Below are 21,117 nucleotides of genomic sequence, written 5' to 3' on the forward strand. Positions count from 1 at the left end.
CAAGGTGGTCATTTCTTTTAGAGCCTTGTTTCCTCATTGTAACACGAGGAGGTGGAACCAGGATCTTTCTAAGGCCCCACTGCTCTGTGATTCTGAGAGAGCAGGGCTGATTCCCTGTGGGTGTGAACTGGGCACTAGAATCCGGTGAGAACCCAAAGTACCTGTAGAGGAATCAGTTTCCCAGCCAGCCAAGCACTGGAAAGCCCTTTTCCAGAAACACTGGCCCCATGTCTGCATCGACCTCTGCCCCCATACACTTTCCTTCCCCACCCCCTGCCCTCTCTCGCACTAAGACCATTTGCTAAAGAAAGGACGGTTGGGAGCCACCCAGGTTGCTGAAATAAACGCAATTTCAGCTGGGTGTGTGGATTTCCCCTTCAGCCTCATCACACCTTCCTAATGCCTCTCTCCAACTGATTTTGTTCCCTGCATTCCCCTGACGGATGTATAACCTCTGTGCAGCCATCATTTCATTGCTGATCATTCACCCACCTAATCAGAACCTGAGGCTGGAAGGGAGAGGATGGTCACCCAGCATGTTCACCCAACATTCACTGATTGGATGTCTTCTGAGAACAGAGCCAGTCACTGAATTACAGAACATCAGGGCTGGCAGAGCCCTAATAAATCATCTGGTCCGACCGGCCTGTACTTTAGAGATGGCAGCTCTTACATGGAGAGGTTAAGTGACTTGCTTAGGGTCACACAGCGGAGCTAAGGCTAGAATTCAAGACGTCCTGTCACCAGTTCATTGTGCTTTCCACTCCATCCCGTGGCCGAAGGAGGGTGAAGATGATTGATTGGTTTGTATGAGCATAAAGTAAAGGAAAACAGACACATTTCCCTTAAGGGCTTTAAATTAATAAGGACCCTGGACGGAAAAAAAGATGAATAGGGAAGGCATTTTTAGAAAGTGACATTGGAAAGCATGGAGGTAAACTCTTCCCTGTAAATGGTGATGACATTAGGAACACATGAGAGAAAATGTCTTTTTGAGGGGAAGGAGTCTTTATTGATTTTTTTCCTTCCCTGCTACATTTGTTCTTTAATCCATGTTCCCATCAGCACACAACACAATGCTCCTGACATTTTTCTTTTCCTTGACATATTTATCACCTTATTTTCATATTCTCCTATAAACCTTGGTATACACAGCTTTTAAAGCAGCTATTTTTAATGCAAGATGACATACCAAGCTTTGAACCCCCCAATAAAACTGACCGGGAACATCTGGCACTAAAACACTTACATTTCCTCCCCAGAGAAGCCTGCTATTCATCTGCTAACTTTAAAAAGTAACACAGGAATGAAAATAGGTTGACGTCTTGAAAACAAGAAAACAATGACCAAAACCACGTATTTTCCTATTTCAAGTTAAAATCCCCAGAACATCTGACATTGAGAATTAACATGTGTAGCAATTGGTTATTTTCATATATTTGACTCTGACTATGTACAAGTGCCACTTAGCTATTTTCCTTCACAGAAATAGAAGATAGTGCTAAATATGTTATTGGAATTTAATTCTAAAAATACAAACATTATAGGTTCTTATGAAAATAAAGCATTTTATTTCTTTGGACATCTCAAAACTAAATATTCTAATGTCTGTGACATAACAACCTCGGTTAAAATGCTGTTCTGGGATGTTCCCGGGAAACATTTGAAGGGTCCGGAGACGGCCCCAGATGTTGTCAGGTGTGTGTTTTTTACTTTTCAGACTGTGGCTTCTGAGCAAGAGGTACCAAGGCCTAGGGTAGTGTCCAAGGCCGAGGCTAAGCTGCAGATCTGGGAGAAGGAGGGGCGGGTTGTGCCCGAGATCCTTTGTGGAAAGTGAGACAGTTATCCTGCCCTTAATGGCTCTTGATCAAAAGCCCACCTGTTATTTGAGATTTGTGCTTGTTTACGCCTTTGATTGCCTATTTATTTTCAGTTGATATCTGTATATCTGCTTTAGCGAGAAATCTATTACATCTGAAATAAGATTGACTTATTATCCCCAATGAGAGAAAAGTTGAGATTGGATGTTAGTATGCACCCTCAATTTCTACCCTACGTAGAATAGTAAAATGGACTGGGGACAGTCACCTGGGTGAGTGCTGGGGGCCATCCCTTCCCCCCCCACCCCAGTCCTCCCCATTGCCAGGTGAGCTTTCCCAGTACCTGTGTGGAGGCCTAAGGTTGTCCAGAGAAAGGAGAAAGTTCAACCTACAGCACCATGTTTTCTGGGCATCCCACCTATAGGTGGAGCACAGGAGCCCCTCAAACAAATACTCTAATAGTCAGGGTTGAAAGGGGGCCAACCTTGATGAGGAAACTGACCGTGAGAGAGGTGAAGGCCTAGCCCAAGGCCACGCAGCTTGTTATTGGCTGAGCAAAAACTTGAACTCGGCTCTCTTAATTCCCAAACAAATATTCTCTCTACCAGTCAGGAGTGCAAATGCCATTTAGTTTCAAGTGTGGATTAACTTGTCCCTCCTTCTGGAAGCCTCAGATTTCTTCAGCGGCATCTGGATTGCTTCAGTTTCTTTCATTTACGTTTGTATCAGGGAAGAGAATGAGTCTGCTATGCTCTAGGATGTGTCGGTATTTTTTTCTGGCACAAAATTAAGCGTGGGACATCCCTTGATTTCTGAATTCAGGGCAGCACTTACCCGTACTGAACAACACCCATCAGTGGACCTGCAGGGCCAATGTCAAGAGCTTGGGCAACGTCGGCCAGGAACTGCTTCTGGATTCGGAATCGACGTTTGCCAATGCTCGCACTCCCATCAATTAAAAATGACAAGTCAACTTTGCAGCCTAAGGAATGGAAAGGGACTCTGTTATTCTGCTTCTCTCTCATTGCATTCACTGCTCACTCCCCTCTTCCTCCCCCAGAGCCCCCTGAGATGCCAACGAAAAGAAAGTTAAAAAAAAAAAGTAGCAAGATGCAAGGTATACTTATTTATTTATATCCGTAACTGATTTTCACCGGGTACCAAGGTCCTGGACACTGGGCTGGTACTTATTTCCATGACTGTTGTAGAATTCTCTGTATCAGCCACAGTTACAGACTACGGAAGCAGGGACCTCCCAGTCAAGTCTAAGAAGGCCCTCAGAATGGTCTCCTAGTTCAGACCATATAAGTGCAGACCCCCAAATGTGGGCATTCACCCAGACTGAGTCCCTGGAGCTTATGGTCTTTTACTCTCATCCTAACTTTTTAGAATTGTGTGTTGGGTCTCTATAAAGGTGGGAGGAATCGGCAGGGCCAGTGCAGAGGGGAGGGCAGGAAGTGTAGATTGAGAAATGGATACTTATCTTATCCTTCACTTCCCTGGGTGGGGCAACCCTAGAAATTATCCACCTGTCTCGACAGATACCTGTTCTTATTTGTAGCTACCTTAGATTTTTGCCCCTTCTCTTAGTTGTAACAAAGACTAGGACAGCTCTGGTTAGGATCTCGGGACCTCTGCAAGTAGATGAAGGTTAGGATGAAGGTGGGGGGATGGTGGGGCTGCAAGCTGGTTCAAACTTTCAAACGCTGAAAGGAATTGATGGAAAGCCATGTAAGCAACTAGAAGTCGGTGTCTTTTTTATTTATTTATGTATTTTTGGCCACGTTGGGTCTTCGTTGCTGCGCGCGGGCTTTCTCTAGTTGTGGTGAGCGGGGGCTACTCTTCATTGCGGTGCGTGGGCTTCTTATTGCAGTGGCTTCTCTTGTTCTGGCACGGGCTCTAGGTGCGCGGGCTTCAGTAGTTGTGGCACGTGGGCTCAGTAGTTGTGGCTCGCGGGCTCTAGAGTGCAGGCTTAGTAGCTGTGGCGCACGGGCTTAGTTGCTCCGCGGCATGTGGGATCTTCCTGGACCAGGGCTCGAACCCGTGTCCCCTGCATTGGCAGGCGGATTCTTAACCACTGCGCCACCAGGGAAGTCCAAGTTGGTGTCTTCTTTGTTCTCGACTGAAATTATATCATCTCAGGATGATAAAACTGATTATTCAGTGCTGATCAGAAGTTTCTTATTGGGAGGTATACAGTCCCTTGATTAACAAAAAATGAGGAATGAGTTCTTTAACAACTGCAATTTGGGAGACAAAAATATTTCAAAGCAGAGTTCCATGGGCGAAAAGGAGAGAGACAGTAAAATTAGAAATTTCTGGACTGGAGTGTCTAGGAGGACATGGGGGCCAGCTCTGCCCTGTGTGGGAAGGGTGCAGCTGTCCAGACCAGCCTGGATCTCTAAGCTGCCACACGATCGCCCGTGAGGCTGCTCTCAACTTCTGTTCTCTGCATTGTGTTGCTTCCATGGGACTGGGGTCCTCCCATTCCCCAAAAGGAGAAGCTCCATGGCAAGGAGGGAGATATATATATATATATATATATATTTTTTTTTTTTTAATGAAAGGAAGAAATGAACATGAGTTGATACAGTTTTAAGCAGAATTGATGAGAAATATTTAGTAAAGAGTGACACTACAGAATTGGCAGGTTAAGGGCAAAAGTTCTGAGAACATGCTTTATTCTGTTGCTGTGGTGCATGGCAATCAAAACCAGAGGAGAAGTAGGTGATGACAGGGGCCTCTCTGGGCCTGGCTGACTCCGCTGCATCTGGAATCAGTGCCTCAGCTCACTAGGGACCTCTCAAGCTTTCAGACCCTGTGTGCCTGTATGGTCAGGGCCTGCGGACTCTTCCTGTTCAGCTGGCTTCCCTTGTCCTTTGCTGCCCCCAAACTGTCTATGCTCAAGCATGACCCTCTAGATGAAGATTGGAAGAAGTAAATAAAATCAAGAAGCGGAGTTTAGAGATGCCACTAAAGCCTGGGATAAAGCAAAAGAGAAGCAGAACTGCTCTATGGCTTGGCATGTTCCCCAAACAGGGCCAACCCTCTTTCCTAGGTCTGGGCTTGCGATGTGAATTGCCGCCAGCAGGTGGCAGTGATGCTCTTTAGGGCTTGCCGCCCACTGGCACCTATGCTGGAAATGTGGACGGACTCCCAGGCTCCACCCCAATCTATAGAATCAGATCTCAGTTTAGCAAGATCCCCAGGTGATTCCTATGCACATTAAAGTTTGAGAAGCACTCCTGAAGAGAGGTTTTCCTTCAGATGTCAGCATAGTTCAACTTTTGGCTGCGTTGGGTTTTCGTTGCTGCGCGTGGGCTTTCTCTAGTTGTGGTGAGCGGGGGCTACTCTTCGTTGTGGTGCGTGGGCTTCTCATTGCGGTGGCTTCTCTTGTTGTGCAGCACGGGCTTTAGGCATGCGGGCTTCAGTAGTTGTGGCACATGGGCTCGGTAGCTGTGGTGCATGGGCTTAGTTGCTCCGTGGCACGTGGGATCTTTCCAGACCAGGGCTCGAACCCGTGTCCCCTGCATTGGCAGGCGGATTCTTAACCATTGTGCCACCAGGGAAGTCCCTCTCCTTATTTCTTACATCTTGAACTGTGCTCAAGATTGATGTGTTGATTTCATAGGTTTTAAGGAGGTGAGGTGTTTCTCTGTTTCCTTTGCTCTCTTCACTCATTAGCCTGATGGCTGATATGAGGATCATCTTTGCTCCTCCTTTCCAAGAATGTTTTAATGACAATGGCTCCCGCTCAGGGCGTGTGCTCACTGAGACCCTAGTGGCTTCCTCATACAGAGATGAAAACATGCTGATGTGAAGATGACAACATCAATACGAAAGGACAGAACTGGGTTATGAAATGTCCAGCATGAGCAATTTATTACGGTCACTGAGGTTGCAGCAGGAGGAAGAAAAGGTAAGACAGAGTGTCTACAGTAATCAATCTACCAATTTTCTTAATTGCTTTGGTTTTCTTCAACGTGATACAATTTTATAGATTAACGCTTTTTGTTGGTCAGTATATTAGGCCAGTGTTTCTTAACCCTGGATAAGTATCAGAGTTGCTTATGCAGCTTCAATAAATAAAGATGCCTGGGAATCACTCCAGGCGGTGCTTTTCAAGGGCTAGCATGCAAAGGAATTGCTTGATTCAGTAGATCTGGGGGCGAGTCTGAGGTTCTGCAGTTCTAACAAGCTCCCAGGCGACGTCAATTCTGCTGGTCCTCAGACCACACTTTGAGTAGCAAGAGCTAGAGAGAGACTGATTCAGTAGGTATGAGGCAGGAATTGGTATCTTTCATTTTTAAAAATGTCTTCAGGTGGGACTTCCCTGGTGGTCCAGTGGTTAAGACTTCGCTTTCCAATGCCAGGGGTTGCGGGTTTGATCCCTGGTCGGGGAGCTAAGATCCCACATGCCTTGCGGCCAAAAGACCAAAACATAAAACAGTAGCAGTATTGCAACAAATTCAATCAAGACTTTAAAAATGGTCCATGCCAAAAAAAAACCCCCCAAAAAACGTTAGTCTTCAGGTGATTCTCACCCAGAGGTGAGTTGAGACTCACAGCCCATTGGTGGCGGACTTGTCGCAACTTTCTGGGAGAATTTGCAGGTGCTCTCCTTGGCTTGCAACACACAGCTCCCTCCTGGTTTTCCTCTTTTTCTCTGGTCCCTTCTTTCTGGTATCCTCAGGTGGCTTCTCTTCCACCAAGTTAGTCTTAAAGGTCTTCAGGTTTAAGTCGTCTGTTTCTTCTTACTCTATCCTGTCTCCCTAGGTCACATTTTCTGTTCTGACAGCTTTGGCTTTGAGCTATGGCTCATCATCGTCCAACTCTAAATTTCTGGCTGGGCTGTGCTTTCAGAATGTCAGATCTGGGTAGTTAACTCTCTGCTAGACCAAACGTCTTACAGAAGATGATAGATGTAAACACTCTCCTGCCCCAATGTGCTCGGTCCCCAGTGGTCCTCATGGCAGCACCATTTGCCCTAGTTGTCCAAATCATCTTTAATGGCTCCCTCTCTCGCACTTCTACCTCTAACCCTCTGGATTCTTCCTTCTCTGTCTCTTGAATTTGCCCATTTCTCTCCATTTGTGCTTCCCTCTCTGAGCTCTGTGTACCATCATCTCCACTGGACCACTGTCCTCGCTGGCAAGCGAGTCTCCTCCTTTCATCCGCCTTGTCGCCCCACTCCACCCCACCCTGTTGCCATAGCAATGTTTTAAACATCTGATCCTCTTGCACATAGATAGTGTAAATCCTTCCAAAGCTTCCCTTTCCCCTTAGAACAAAGTGACAGAAGAGAGGAGATAAATAGATCCAGAGTAGGAGAGAGGCGGGTTAGGGTGGGAGTGAGTGCGGAGAGGGGAGAGAGAGCAGATCAGATGTCAAAGCCACTGTGGGTTTCTAGTTGTCAATCAACTTACTTGGATCTCCCTGGGATACTGGCTCCAAAGACTGTGTGCTTAATTCTTTTTTTGGAACAAATCCTGGAAAGAGCAGTAAAACTTTTGGTGACTTACAAGAACAGGAAGCATCTGGCCTCACCCCAGGGATGGGGACAAAATGGATATTCACACTCAGCTCAGGGGGCTTGGCTTACTAAGTGTGCTCGTCTCCATAACACCCCCATCTTAAGAGAGAAGAATCAATGAATACTTACCGACAGCCTACTAGAGACACAGTACTCCCCTGGGTGCTTACAGGCATTTGAAGTCAGGAGACTTGAGATTTGTCCCCTACTGCCCGTTAGGAGATAGCCATAGTCTCCTTATCTGAAAGCATTAAGCACTTTGCCGGTGTAAATTATCCCTCTGTAAAATTCTGAAAATCTTGAGGTCAGGGCACGTGTCTCACTCATCACGTGAACCTTTCGTGTGGTCCTCAGTCAACATTCAGTGACTGAGTTGATGAACAAAGATGAGTGAGACTGAGGACAGTCTAATGGGGGTTCGGTGTAGACTGGAGGGGAAGAGATGAGATACAAGCAACTCAAACAAATAAGAGGGTCTATAATGCTTCCCTTCCCCTCCAGCAGTCTGAGACCAGAGTACAGATGCAAAAGGGTTTAGGGCTTTGAGAGGGGGTGTATGTGAGTTGAATTTCAGCCTCAAGGGTCTTCTTCAGAGCTGTTTACCTGGGAGCCAAGTTCACAAATATATCATATAAGGAAATAAAGACAATAAATATGAGTCTTTTTAGGCTTGGTAAGGCCAATGAGTTTCCTAGGCAGAGTGAAACTTGCAGCACCAACCAGAAGTGAGTCTCCCCGTTTCTGGGATGCTGGGTAGCGCCACTGAGAGTCTCCCCCAGTGGAGGGAGGTGCTAAGGGCTCTGCTCGCTCCTGGCTGTGGTGAGCTTTCTCCTGGCTTGTTAGTTTTTCCAATTTGCAAGGCACATGATTTCATCTTCCCATTAAAGGTCAGCTTGCTCATCCCACTTCGTCACATCATTTAAAAAATTCACGAATGACATTTCTCAGCCAGGAGCTCCGGGAGGGGAAGAAATACATGTCCAGAGGCCCGAGTCCTCTCCTCCATCTCCCCCTCACCCACCCACCAGCAAAATCTGCCTTTGAACCAAGAGTCAGAAGGCCGCATTTGCTGTTGAAGTTTCAAACACTTAACGCAGTAAACAGGGAACAACATTCATTCATGTGAAGGGAAAATCTGAATCCCATTTGCAAAGAAGGAAGAAGAAACAGAAGGAAGTCAAAGTGTGCTCCCAGACGGAGTGAGGGTCTAACCCATTTTGGGGGCCTGGAACTCACTCCCTTCTGCTTTTTTGTCTTCACATTTCCTTCCCCCTTAGTGATCCAGTCTTGTCCCTTACCCAGGCCTCCCTGTAGGAGTTTCAGTGGGCCCTTCGCATGGTCACCAGACCCTAATGTCGGAGGTGACACTGTTGGAAAGCCTTCTCTAGCTGAGCTTAGTCTCTGTGCCACCTGCTGTACGAATCTTGATCTAGTCACGGCCAGGAGGATGGGCTGTATAATTACCTGCATCTAGAAGCACCGATCCAGGTTTCCACAATTCAGTTTCCCCTGATTTTCAAAATTAAAAAGAAACAAACTCATTACTTAGATGAAACCAGCAGAAGCTCTCAAGTGAACTGCCAGGATGATAATGTTTTCTAACTGTGGCAGAAAGTTCAGTAAAAAAGCATGAGACCAGACTTTGGGATGAAGCAACCTGAAATCTGTGGGATTTTCTCATTTAAAGCTCTTAAAGCCAAAGACGAAAACATCTTTACTCTTTTCTTCCTTTGCCTGTGCACCAAGAGTCACGGAATAATAGGAATCCTGGAATTCAAGGGGACCTAAAAGCTCATTCAATTTGAACCAACCTCCTAACCTGCTTCAATAACATCTCTACCTAAGCGAGTGGCTGGCTGGTGCTTGGATACCTCCAGAGAGAGGGAACTCATTACATTTGCAACCAAAGTAGTGCATTTCTTCTTGGACTATTGAGACTTTGAGAAAACTTTTCACTGTATCAATATGAAATCTTTATCCACCCATCCATCCTTCCATCCACCCATCTATCCTTCCATCCACCCATCTATCCTTCCATCCACCCATCCACCCATCACACTCAATAAGCACCCAAAATATGCCCAGCATCATTCTGGGTACATTTGCCTTACCCATCTGTTTGTGTTTCTTTCCTTAGAACCACACAGAACAAATCTGGCCCCTTCAGGGAGCAGGCGGTCCACTCATTTCCCGAGGCTCTGCTTCTCATGGTGTGCCTCAAGCAGAATAGAGCAAAGTGGCACCTGGCATCCCATCTGTTTAATGCCCTTCACCACAAACCAGTGCTGATGAAGTGGCAGCGGTGGTCGGAAAGGGGAGATTCTTACCCAATAGTCCCTGATCTCTTTTGGAGAATTATGGCTGGGAGGGGCTCAGAGGCAGCACAAACATATTAGGAAGCCTCGTAAGGACACCCTAATGGCTGTTTCTCTCCCTCTCTCATTCCCTCCCCTCTCCCCTTGCCTTTAGCTCTCAAGGCTGAGAGCATAACCAACTGTTTCATTTCTTAAAGGCCATCAGCTTTCCAGCACACTGCAATTATTAACACACTCAAATGAAGTGGTATTTTCTTTTGCGTGATTAAAAGATGCCAGGCTATTTTGAAAGATAGTCTGTGTTCTTGCAGGTTCTGGGTTAATGGTGAGAACTGAGTTTAATTTGGCTCAGCCATTAACCAGGTGTAGGACCTTGAGCAAGTCACATGCCCTCGATGAACCTCAATTCCTTTTTGAGTAACATTAGCAGTTTGGGTGGGATGATCTCCAAGTTCAAAATATTTATGATGTATATGTTTAAACATTCAGCTTCTTTAGCCTCATTACTCTATCGCCACCTACTGGTAAAAATATGCGCTTTGCCCTTTTCCTTAAAAAAAGGTGCTGGTGACGTCTCAGTTTTTGCCCAAGGCTTTCAGCACCCTTGGGTGTGAGGAAGGATTAGAATGCTGGAGGCTCTATTACTTTGGCAGGAGATAAACCGTTCTCTGACATGAAGGATTTTCAAGCCTCTTACTCCTGTCCTGGAGGCCTGTCCTTCTGTCCATGCCACTTTCATTTGTTTGGGACAAGTTTGAACCAAATCGCTTTCCTCCAAAAGCCAAAGGCTGAAAAAATATCTGGACAGCTCAGACTTGGTGTTCTGGGATTTGGTAGTAATGAGAAGTAGATTTGTGAGAACATTTGTGCTCTGGTGTTGAGGTCTGAGGGCGTGGTGTGGGGAGAACAGAAGTCAGAAGACGCATCCTGAGTCTACGAAAACACTAGCTGGGGATCTGGGGGGCTCACCTACCTTCTCTGATCTCCAGTTTTCTCCTGCGTAAAGCCGAGCTCATAGGGACTTCGCCTGCCCTGCCTCACATGAAGGTAAATGTATATAAAATCACTCTGAAAAGTGTAAAAGGTGCTCGTAAAAAAACAGCTAATTATTTTTGTGATAATCCTGGCTCGGTCACCTTATAGATACAGTCAGTGTCTAAGAGAGGTATTGATTTTGAACATGCACTGACCAAGCTCCTTCTGAGCATTAAGTCACAATAACCCTGTGGGTCAGGTACAGCTATGATCCCACTTTACAGGTGAGGAAACCGACGCACACGGAGTGGCAGAACAGAACATTAAGCCCAGGCAGGCAGGCTCCACCTGCATGTAATCACCACCTGTTTATCACACGGGAGGCGTCATGGTCGCCTCAGCATCTCAGGGTACTGGGTGAGGCCACGGAAAAGCTAGGCCTGGAACTACACCTGTAACGCACACGAAGCGTGAGGGCCCAGAACATTCCTGTTTTAAGATCCGTGACGACCTTTGCACTGGTTACAGCTCCTTCTGTTCCCTGCACATCTGGAAGTCACCAGCCCGGGACCCAAGTGGGAGCCCCCTAAGGGAGGCCCTTAGGGCTCTCAAATTTTATGGGGCAGAAGCACAGGTGACCCTTTAGCCCCCCGGCTTCTCCCCGGTGACTCCCGGTGCAGTTTTTAGGAGGAGGTGGTCGTCTGAGAGGCAGCAGCCCCTGGAACCAGGGGACTCTGCACACCCCCCTTCTGGGGCCTGGCTTCATGTCCCGAGGGCTGCACATTTCCCTTGGAGAACTTTCTCTGGCTGCAGTGAGATGGGGGCACTCGGAGAGCAGCTGCAGCTGTGCCAGAGGAGCCTCGTGCCTGCAGCCCGACGCACAAGGGCTGTCAGAGAAGGCTGAGGACAGTCAGAGGTCCTGGGCAGGGGCTGTCAGGCCGGCGATGCGTCAGCAGTCCCGGGTTTACAGGTGGATTCCCTCCAAAGCTCCGTGTGGAATATTTGTTTGGCAGCCTCTTCTCATGGAAACAACATCAATTCCACTGTTAGGTTTCCAGGCCAGTGAAGCTTATCTGATCAAACAGAGCTCATGGTACTGTGAAGCCAGGCAGCAACAGGATGGTTCCAAGGAAATGTCCCCGAGTTGTTTAGCTTCAGTCACTCCAGTCCCGTCTCAGAGGGTCCCGGTAAGAGGGGCAGGGGCCTGCCTATGGGGGCTGGAGGAGGCCCCAGAATTCTAGAATCTGAAAATATCTGAGTCATCTTTGTAGTTCTAACAGCACAGTGTCTGACATATAGTACGCTCAGTAAATTTTTTTAAAATTAAAGAACAGTTCCCCTGCAGTGGAAGCGGTGGCTTAAATTGGGGACGTGTCAAGTTACACCTGTGGGCAGAAAGCATAGTGGGAGGAGGAAGCAGGAATCACTCGGGGTCATAAGTTCGGTGTCCCGTGGAGGAGAGGATGAAATATTGAGGCCGACGACAACATCATTAGGTCCCTACATAGCTGCCTGGGTCTGTTAATGGTTTGCCCTAAACACAGATGGGGTATTTAATGGGGCTCATGAGATTCCGTCCCATGTGATGTAATTTTATCAGTGACTGGAAAGGAGACAGGTGGCATGTTAATCAATTTGGTGGATGACAGAGAGGTTGGAAGGATTGTTAATATATTCAATGACAGAATTAAAATTCAGGAAGACTTAAGGATTGGGGTGACCTGCTTCTGTAGAAATACCTGAGAAAAAACCCTGGGAACTTGAGTGATTGCCAGTTCAGCAGGAGATGAACGGATGATGAGAGAGAACCTCCCCCCCACAAGGAACTTGGGATGTTTTCATGGAACCGGCGTGTTTAGGGCGAGAGGCAATTCCCAGGCACAGCCCTTGAGGCGTCGTGTCCTGCTCTGAGTGCCCTGCTCTCACTCACTGACGGACTGTGGTTTAGCTCGAGGGTGTGATGCTGAGTCACGTAAGGACCTGCTGGAGGGATGAGAGGAATTTGTCCCAGAAAAGATGAGACATAACGGAGGACGTGAAGGCTACTTTCATATATTTGAAAGACTCGCTAATTTATGCTCTTAAAAATATTGAAGACCCCCAAAGAGCCTCTGTTTGTATTGGCTACGTCTACTGATTTTTCTCATGTTAGAAATTAAAACTGTGCATCCTCTCATCCGAAACAGAGTATTAACTATCCATCTATTTCACTATTTATTCACTTCAAAATAACAATAGACCTATCTATTCTATTCTAATATTTTTTATGAAATATAACTGTTTTCTGAAACAAAAGCATTCAATGAGAAGGGTGGCGCATTTCTTCAGTGTCTGACGTAATAGAAGGCAGCTAGAATCTGATGTCAGTTCCTTCAGTCGATCTGTGGTGAAATCTCATTTTTGTTGAAGGGTATGAAGAAAATCTGGCCTCACGCAGTTATGTATGCAGAGAAGTGAGGGTCTCAGAGAAGGCCTGAAAGCAGGTCCCCGGACCACACTTTGAGAAGTACTAGTTTAGAAACATTAGGAGCAGCGGGCTTAAGTTCTAGATGGTATGCCTAACAATGGGACTGGGAAGTTATCCTACACAGGGCAAAGGTCTCTGTCATGCCATAAGGGACGCATTGGTTTGGTGGGAAGTTAGATCAGAGGCACTTTATACAATTCTTTCCAGTTCTACGATCTGCTGATTTTCTAGCTGAGGAATTGGGTGACTTGTCTGAAATGCACGGTTATGTGGGAAGTGAGAGCCGGTCGAAGGGTAGCTAAGACCCCGCGTGCAAGTGCTTCCCGGCCTGCGGGAGCAAGCGCGGGGCTTCGCCACTGTCCAGGCCTGTGTGCCTTGGGGGAGGAGGGGCCCCAAGGCAGGGGCACGCGGGGGTCCGCGGGAGGGTCTGAGGCGCTCAAAGCAAAGCTGCAGGGGTGACGGTGGAGGGGGAGGAGCCGCAGAAAGGGGTAGGATTTGAGGCTGAGAAAGGAGCTGGGAGCATCTGTGCGGTCAGTCAACGAGATAGAGCTTTCGTTAGTTACTGGAGCGTGGAGAGAAAGGGAGGCTCAGAGCTACAGACCCAGGGGGAAGGTTATGAAGGGTTATAAAAAGGGAGTGGGATCAAATGCTCAAAACAGCCTCGGGTTGCTGGGCAGGAAAAACACGAGCTGGAGGTCAAGTAAGCGCCTTGTTGCCATCATGCCCCAAGCCGAGTCTGATTGGCGACGTGTGTCTGGGTCTTTGCTCTGTGTCCCGGAGGCGGGTCCTGGGGTGGCACGGGAGCGGGGGGGGGCGGGCTGCCTCTCCAGCCGACCCAAACCCCTGACAGCCCTTGGGTGTCTGGACTGGCAGAGACGTACTCTCGACGCACTGAGAAGGGACAGAGCAAAGAGATGCTTACTAGGGTTAAAACAACTTGGCATGACCTGGAGGTGAGCGGCGGAGGCCGGCAGGTGCGGGGAGAAGGTGTTTGTTAGTGCGGCGGAGCAGGGACGGCAAGCAGAGAGCAGCCTCGCCAGTTTCTGGAAAGCAGCTCCGGAGAACCCTGCCCTTGGATACCCGGGGGGATTACACAGGGTCAGTTGATTTACATGCAACCAGCAGTCTGCTTTCTCTTATTTTGCCCCCTGATGAAAGTGCCTTGGAAGTAAGCCGAGCTTTCTGTGGTTGGCTCTACTTTTGGGGGTTGCAGAGGAGGCACAGATCCTGGCCAAGGGCACTAGAGGAAGTAGTGCCCCAGGCTTGGCTGCCTGAACTGTCCCATGGGCCTGTTAGGGTCTAAAATGGCCTTGGAGTCCTTGGCCTGCCCAGCGATCTGATCCTTAAGCCCTTTGTCCTGAACAGCAGCATGTACGTTGCCAGAGGTGCAGTTGTGAAGCCACAGAAGCTCTTAGCCCTGTCCAGGGGATCCGGTGGAGCCCCTACTCCCATCTGGAATCAAAGCAAAACAGAACCTACAGTCTCTAGGACTCTTTGAACTTGTGGAGGACAGACAGGTATCCCCCAGCAAGAGAAAGGCCTAGACTCTTCTGTTCCTAGTGCCCCGAAGCTACAAAGGAAATTGTCTCTCAAGTCTGTCAACTCATGGCCCAGGCCCCAAGCAGAGTTTGTGGAAAGCATCTAACCGGGTGAGATTTTTCTTTCTCATCTCTGCAGGCCTCAACAGCGTCTCAGAGAAGAGAACTTGTTTCTTCTCTCTGCATTCCCAGTTCTTGGGCCAAACCTTGAAGAGATGCACACAGAAGTGAAGAAAGGGGAGCCAAGGGAGTGTCGTAATTCATAGGAGAATTCCTGGAGAGAGAATGTATTTCTATTCCCCATATCACAGAACTACTCAGGCAAAATTGGCTCTGCCCTTTCCTGGGAAATGATAAAAATTTCTCTCTTTCTTTGACCCTTGTTCCTCAAGTATAAACCCGAGAGAGTATCCCTTTTCAGGTTTGTAAGAGCCTAGTTACTGAATCCTTAGGAATTTCTATCACAACCTCCACAAAATTGCCTCTGGGGAATGGCGATTGTGAAAGCTCTGCTTATTTAACGGCTTCCTTACTTTCCTTACAAGTTGGGCCCTTGAGCAGTATCTTTTGTTGGCATATCTGGTTTAATGCTTTCTGTCCAAATCTGAGTCCAATGACAAGGATTTGGAAAGACAAACCCCATGTAAACAAGCTTAACTTTCGTCAGTAGCTAGAAAGGTGAGTTCAGGTTCTTACCTGGATTAGTTCAGGTTCCTACCTGGATTAGTTCAGGGGCTATTTTGGCTGTTAGTGTAGGTGGTGGTGGACCAGAAATCTGTAATAACATTTGACTGGTCAGAGCATGAATTTTAATCTAACTGTTCTCATTCTTTCCTTGATCCATCCTAGTAAGACATTACCAAGGTCAGAACCAAGGTAAAGTTTGTCCTTGGGTGGTCTGAACCTGCCCTGGAGGAGGCATTGAAATGGGGAAAAAAAAAAAAAATGGATTTAACTCAAAACACTAACTGAAAATTCCAGGTAACAGTAACCCTTGTACTTCACAACTGTCAAAGTAAGCATCTTTTACTAAAGTGCCATATTTCTTTATACTTCATTATTCTTACAATAATTCAGCTGTGCCACTCCTGAGGTGGTTAAAGTAATTCTTCAATAGAAATGTCACTTAACATTTAGCAATTTGCTTAAACTGCATTAACATGGTATTGATGCAAATAGCATTAGCTTTCAGTCATTTTTAACGGTACACAATGGGTTATCCTTGATTACTCTGTGGGAGAATCAAATACACTTCAGCATCCATTATTCACTGGGCAATTTTTCTGAAGCAAGGCTTTAAAAGGGAGGAGGGAGATGGGAGATTCTGTAAAGAGAGATGCAAAGTCCATTTTTGGGGAAAGGGGACCACATAAAAAGCAGCTGAGGGAAAGAACCAAGTTTCATGGAAGGGAAGAGATAAGAGGTCATGGGAAAATATCAGTTTTTCTTAGAATCAAATCTATCTGCCATAACTTTTCATGCCCTTCGTCTTCATTCGAATTATTTGGACACAAACTCAAAATAGCTCTGTTTTCTAGTTATAAAGTGAACACAGGCTAACTGTCAAAATATACACTATGGATAGTAAGGAATCATCTGCAATCCCTCTGTACAGCAGTGGCTGGTTTACAATTTTGGTATATAGTGTTCTATCCCTTTTTCTATGCACATGTTCTCATGTGCAAAAACATAATTATAAAACATGAGATTGGTACCCATCCTGTTTTGTAGCCTGCTTCTTTGACTTAACAACCTGTCACAGACCAATCTTCTGTCAGTAAGTGCGCATATTTTAATAGCTGTATAGTAATTTCTTTAACTGTTCTGACAATGGACGATTAAACCATCTCCGTCTATTTTTCTATCATGAACAACATCTGTGTCCAGGCTTCTTTTGACTTTGGCTGATAATTACCTTAGGATATATTCCTGTAAGTGCAAATGCTGAGTCATTTCTCCATACTCGGGCCCAAACTGTGTTTTATCAATATCCAATGTTAATTGGTGAAAAATGACATCTTATTGTTTACTTCGCATTTATTTGACTCCTGGGGAAGTTGAACGCCTTCTGTTATATTTATGGGCCATTGATAGTTCTTCCGTGGCCTGCCTGGTCAAGGCCTTCACCCATTTTTCTTTTGGAATATTTGTCTTACTATTTTGGAAGACTGGATTTTAAGAAAAACCTTCTCCTGACACCTTAAGGAAGATAAACATTCAGAGATGAGATACATGTTGGTGAGAAGGGAAATTGCACGTGGAAGGGATGGGCAGTTGTAGATGCTGGTTCCTTCCTGTCCCAGGTTTCACCACTTCCTCCTCCTTAGCTGCCCTTGGTCAGGGGGTGGCATGGAGTAGAAAGGTGCATCACCATGCCTTGCCACTAGGTAGTGCTCTGCTCCCCTCCCTGGTTTACCCTTCAAGGTGGACATTCTGATGATATATTAGATCAGCGGAGGCAACCATGGCACTTCTTGAGACGAACCAGACCAGGAAAACAATGCCAGGCGAAGCCACGTTCCACCTTCCAAGCCTGTGGTAGATTCAGCAGGCCCTGCAGCTGGGCCTGAGGCATTCTCCATCTTTTCCAGAACTCTTTGCTCAGCGTAACTATGGAGCTCATTCTCCAGGCTGCCCCCTCTGGCCCCGGGATGCAGCCCTGCGACCTCCTGGCTCCGCTGGGTGCCGAGGTAGTCCTTGGCAGGCTCTCCCGTGAACAGCCTCGCTTCTGCCCTGTGGGTGGTCTCCGTCACTGTGGCTCTTGGCTCCCCGAGCCCCAGCCTTGACTTGTCCCATGCTCCTCTCTGCCTTGTTGGGTTTGCACATCCGTGGGGCAGTTAGGGGGCCATGAAGTGGCCTTGGTGTCCAGCCCCGTCTTCCTTGGAGTCCTGCCACCTACATCAGCTCCTCTTCGTGGGCTAGGGCTGGGGGAACACCTTGCTTTTCCTACTACAAAGTTTCTATTCTTTCCTGGACTCCCTCCAAGTTCCTGTGTCCTGTCTGAAAGGGCATCTTTACCTCATCGTAGAGCAAAGACGACTCATAGACCCCCAAATGCAGGCTGCTCCTGTTCCAGCTCACACTTCTCAGGTGTCCTGCTGCAGGGATCTTGGTGGGATGTGTTCACCGACGTAGCCCAAGACCCTAAAATGGTGCCTGACACACAGTGGGCACTCAAGAAATGGTTTTGAATGAATAAATGAATCAGGTTTTGCTTGCACGCCCCATCTACAATCACTTCTAGAATCTTTTGACTATAGTCACGTATATGAAAGGAAAAAAACCACTTCATAAATGCATCAACAGCAACTTGCTTGTCCATCAGCAGAAGAGTTGCTCTCATAATTAACAGAATATTTTCAGCTATTTGAAGAAATAAAGAAGTTATCTATATATTAAATATTATTTAATATGGTTGGGCTAAAATATCACAGCGAATATCTGTAGCCAAGCACTAGGACAGGCATTCATGAAAGTAGACTGGTGGTTATCCAGGGCTGGGGGAGAGAAGGCTTAGGGGGACACGGTGAGTGACCATCAGTGGGTGTGGGGATTCTTTTTGGGGTGATGAAAATGTTCTAGAACTGACTGTGGTGATGGTCGCACAACCCTGTGAGTATACTGAAAACCATTGAACTGTGCACTTTATTTATTTATTTATTTTTTAAAATTTATTTATTTATTTATTTATGGCTGTGTTGGGTCTTCGTTTCTGTGCGAGAGCTTTCTCTAGTTGTGGCAAGCGGGGGCCACTCTTCATCGCGGTGCGCGCGCCACGCCTCTCACTATCGCGGCCTCTCTTGTTGCGGAGCACAGGCCCAGACACGCAGGCTCAGTAATTGTGGCTCACGGGCCCAGTTGCTCCAAGGCACGTGGGATCTTCCCAGACCAGGGCTCGAACCCGTGTCCCCTGCATTGGCAGGCAGATTCTCAACCACTGCGCCACCAGGGAAGCCCGAACTGTGCACTTTAAATGGGTGAATTGTATGGTAGGTGAAGAGTATCTCAATAAGGCTGTTATTTAAAAAAAAAAATAGGCATTCAAACACCGATCTTCACTCTTCTTCATTCCTACAGAAAATCCTTTGAGTAGGCCATACACATTTTAAAAAGTCTTCTCTTCCTTCCTACCCCCCGCCAGTTTGGCTCCTTTCTTAGCAATTAGGGCACAGGCTGCACGGAGTGCTTGCCCTGAATATTTGTCTAGCAGTCTCTGGGGCAGCATGGACGTGGGTGCTGGACCAGGATGAAGAGCGAACACTGATGGGCTGCGAGGCTGCTGCCCAAAGCTCCTGTCCCCAGGCCAGGAATAAGGAAGCTTTGCCAGGCTGGGGGCCACTGCTTCAAGTTGCCTGAGGTTTTCCATAAGCACAGGCCCAACTTGCAACAGGATTTCCAAGCTCCTGGTGTAGCCAAATAAATATGCCCCGGGCTTAATTATATGTGTTATGTAAAAACTGACATCCTCTAAGGAGACACCTACACACTCAGCTACTCAAAAGTCTTTGAAGGAACCAAGATGGTGGGGGAGTGTCTAATATATTTCAGAAATCATTTGTATGGTATTTTTATTTGGGGACTTTATATTATAGCTTCTTCCACGAGTCATGCATACAGGGTGCCTGGCGCAGGGAGAGAACGAACTGTGAGTTCTGTTACTGGTGCTAACCGATCACAGCTGGAGTTGGCTGTGCCTAAGACCCTCGAATCTTGTCACCCCACTGATGTCAAGGCAGGTCAGGCCCCTGATTCTGTGCTGCATCGTTAGTGCCTCGGGTGTTCGTTTATGGCAGGGATGCCTCCTGCAAGGGGATTCACGGAGAGCCGGCTGCCGGGCGTGAATCGCGGCTCTGCTGCTTCCCAGCTGTGTGGCTGGGGACCAGTTGCCTCACTGACCTACTCCTTGGTTTCCTCCTCAGTACGATGAATTAGTCAAACTAGAAGTAATGTATCTACTTTCTAAGGTTGTTCTGACAATTTAATAGGTTAATATTTGTCAGGTGCTTAGAAGAATGTCTAGCACATTGAAAGTGTTTGGATTTGTTGAATAGAAAGATGACTAGGGAGCTGGGCTCTGACATGGAAGGCGGGGAAGGGGTCGTGCTGCAAGACACTGATGTTAGGAAGCTGGAGGTGAGGCTGAAAGAACGAGTCCTAGGCACTTCCTCCTGGGACGAAAACGTGGCACCAGGTGGGAAATATTTGGAAAAAGTAGCTTGAGACAACAGGGACGCTCCCGCTGTGGAATTTCCCGCCCTCTTGCCAGAAGACCTTCAGAGCTGGTATAGGTGCTCATTGCCCAGGAAGCCTGGTGTAGAAGCCTGTGTAAAACGGGTGTTTGGATTATCAAATGGGCTCCTAAGGTCGTATTTGATGTAATACTGAGATTAATTCCATAAACTGGACTTTGGTAAAACCTAAAACATGATTTAAGAAATGGATACAAGTGGGCAGACATAAAGCAATCAGAAAAGGAATAAAAACTTGAGCTATCTGGCTTTTCCTAAAGGGATTCTTTTTGTTTTGTTTGCTTCTAATATTTGAAGACTTCCGGGAGTATTCAGTTTGTCCCTTAAAACAAAACAAAACCCAACAGTGTTTACATAGAAATCTATTATCCCTTCAACTGAGCTTTTGGAGAAATGGGGATTTTGCAATGGGAAAGTTTCACGTCATATCCTACCTTCCCAAGTACGATTAACAGCAGTCCTTTTTTCAAATCTATATTAAGTCCCTTCTACATAGTTTGCTTAGCTTTTAGCTTGGTCCTGAATTATTACTGGGCTCAGGTGTACCCCTTGAATCTGGGAGGGCATGACACACACCCCTGGCCCAGGTCTCCAGTGCTCTCCCCTCACCCAGCTTAAAAGGTAGGAGATAGGCTCATACACAGGCATTCAGACAGAGCTACTAACTCTAAAAACCCCAGTCTTCCACTCTTCTAGCACATGGCAACACACAGTCTACCTACTGACCCAGCTCCTGGCTTCTCTGGCCCACGGGCTGTGGTCTGAGGCTGCTGGTGGTAGAGCCTGCAGATGGGGGTGGCTTTGACAAGGTGGTGTGGGTGCCTTCAGCTGCGGCGGTCCCCAGTACTTGCATCAGGGGGACTGGCTGTGCTGTTGTCCCGGGAGCTGATGGGCTCTGATAGGCTTTTGTGGTCTCACCTGTAAGAAAGTGGAATTACACTGGGTCTTACGAAACAGCCGGTAGGCTCTTCAGGGCAGAAATAAGCATTTCTTGAACACTAGCTATGAGCAAAGTCCTGTGCTAGCTGCTGTGGAGGAATGTACAATCTGGATGGAGGAATAAGCCAATAAACAAACCAAAGATGAAATAACAAAATACTTTAAAGACAGCTCCAAACAACATTAACATAGACAAGGCCAAACATGATTAACTGTCAAATTAATTTTCCATACACCAGAAGCAATGGTTCATGAACGTGTTTTTTTTTTGCTGTTTCAGT

At 47.0% G+C, this 21,117-nt stretch overlaps 1 protein-coding gene across 3 annotated transcripts in view; it reads right to left on the bottom strand.

Annotated features, from left to right (window-relative positions):
• The window catches only part of VIT (vitrin), a 126,848-nt gene that overhangs the window by 26,208 nt on the left and 79,523 nt on the right, over positions 1 to 21,117 (bottom strand). For 2 of the 3 annotated variants that reach the window (XM_036874098.1, XM_036874100.1), the window contains exons 6-9: positions 20,624 to 20,815; positions 8,818 to 8,862; positions 7,247 to 7,309; positions 2,655 to 2,802 (exon numbers count right to left, since the gene is read on the bottom strand). In XM_036874098.1, the coding sequence (XP_036729993.1) occupies positions 2,655 to 2,802; positions 7,247 to 7,309; positions 8,818 to 8,862; positions 20,624 to 20,815 (448 nt within the window). The remainder of the gene's footprint in view (positions 1 to 2,654; positions 2,803 to 7,246; positions 7,310 to 8,817; positions 8,863 to 20,623; positions 20,816 to 21,117) is intronic. The other variant, XM_036874099.1, reaches the window with a different exon arrangement.

The sequence above is a fragment of the Balaenoptera musculus genome, chromosome 13 (assembly GCF_009873245.2).
Source record: "Balaenoptera musculus isolate JJ_BM4_2016_0621 chromosome 13, mBalMus1.pri.v3, whole genome shotgun sequence".
In the NCBI taxonomy this organism is placed as follows: Eukaryota; Metazoa; Chordata; class Mammalia; order Artiodactyla; family Balaenopteridae; genus Balaenoptera; species Balaenoptera musculus.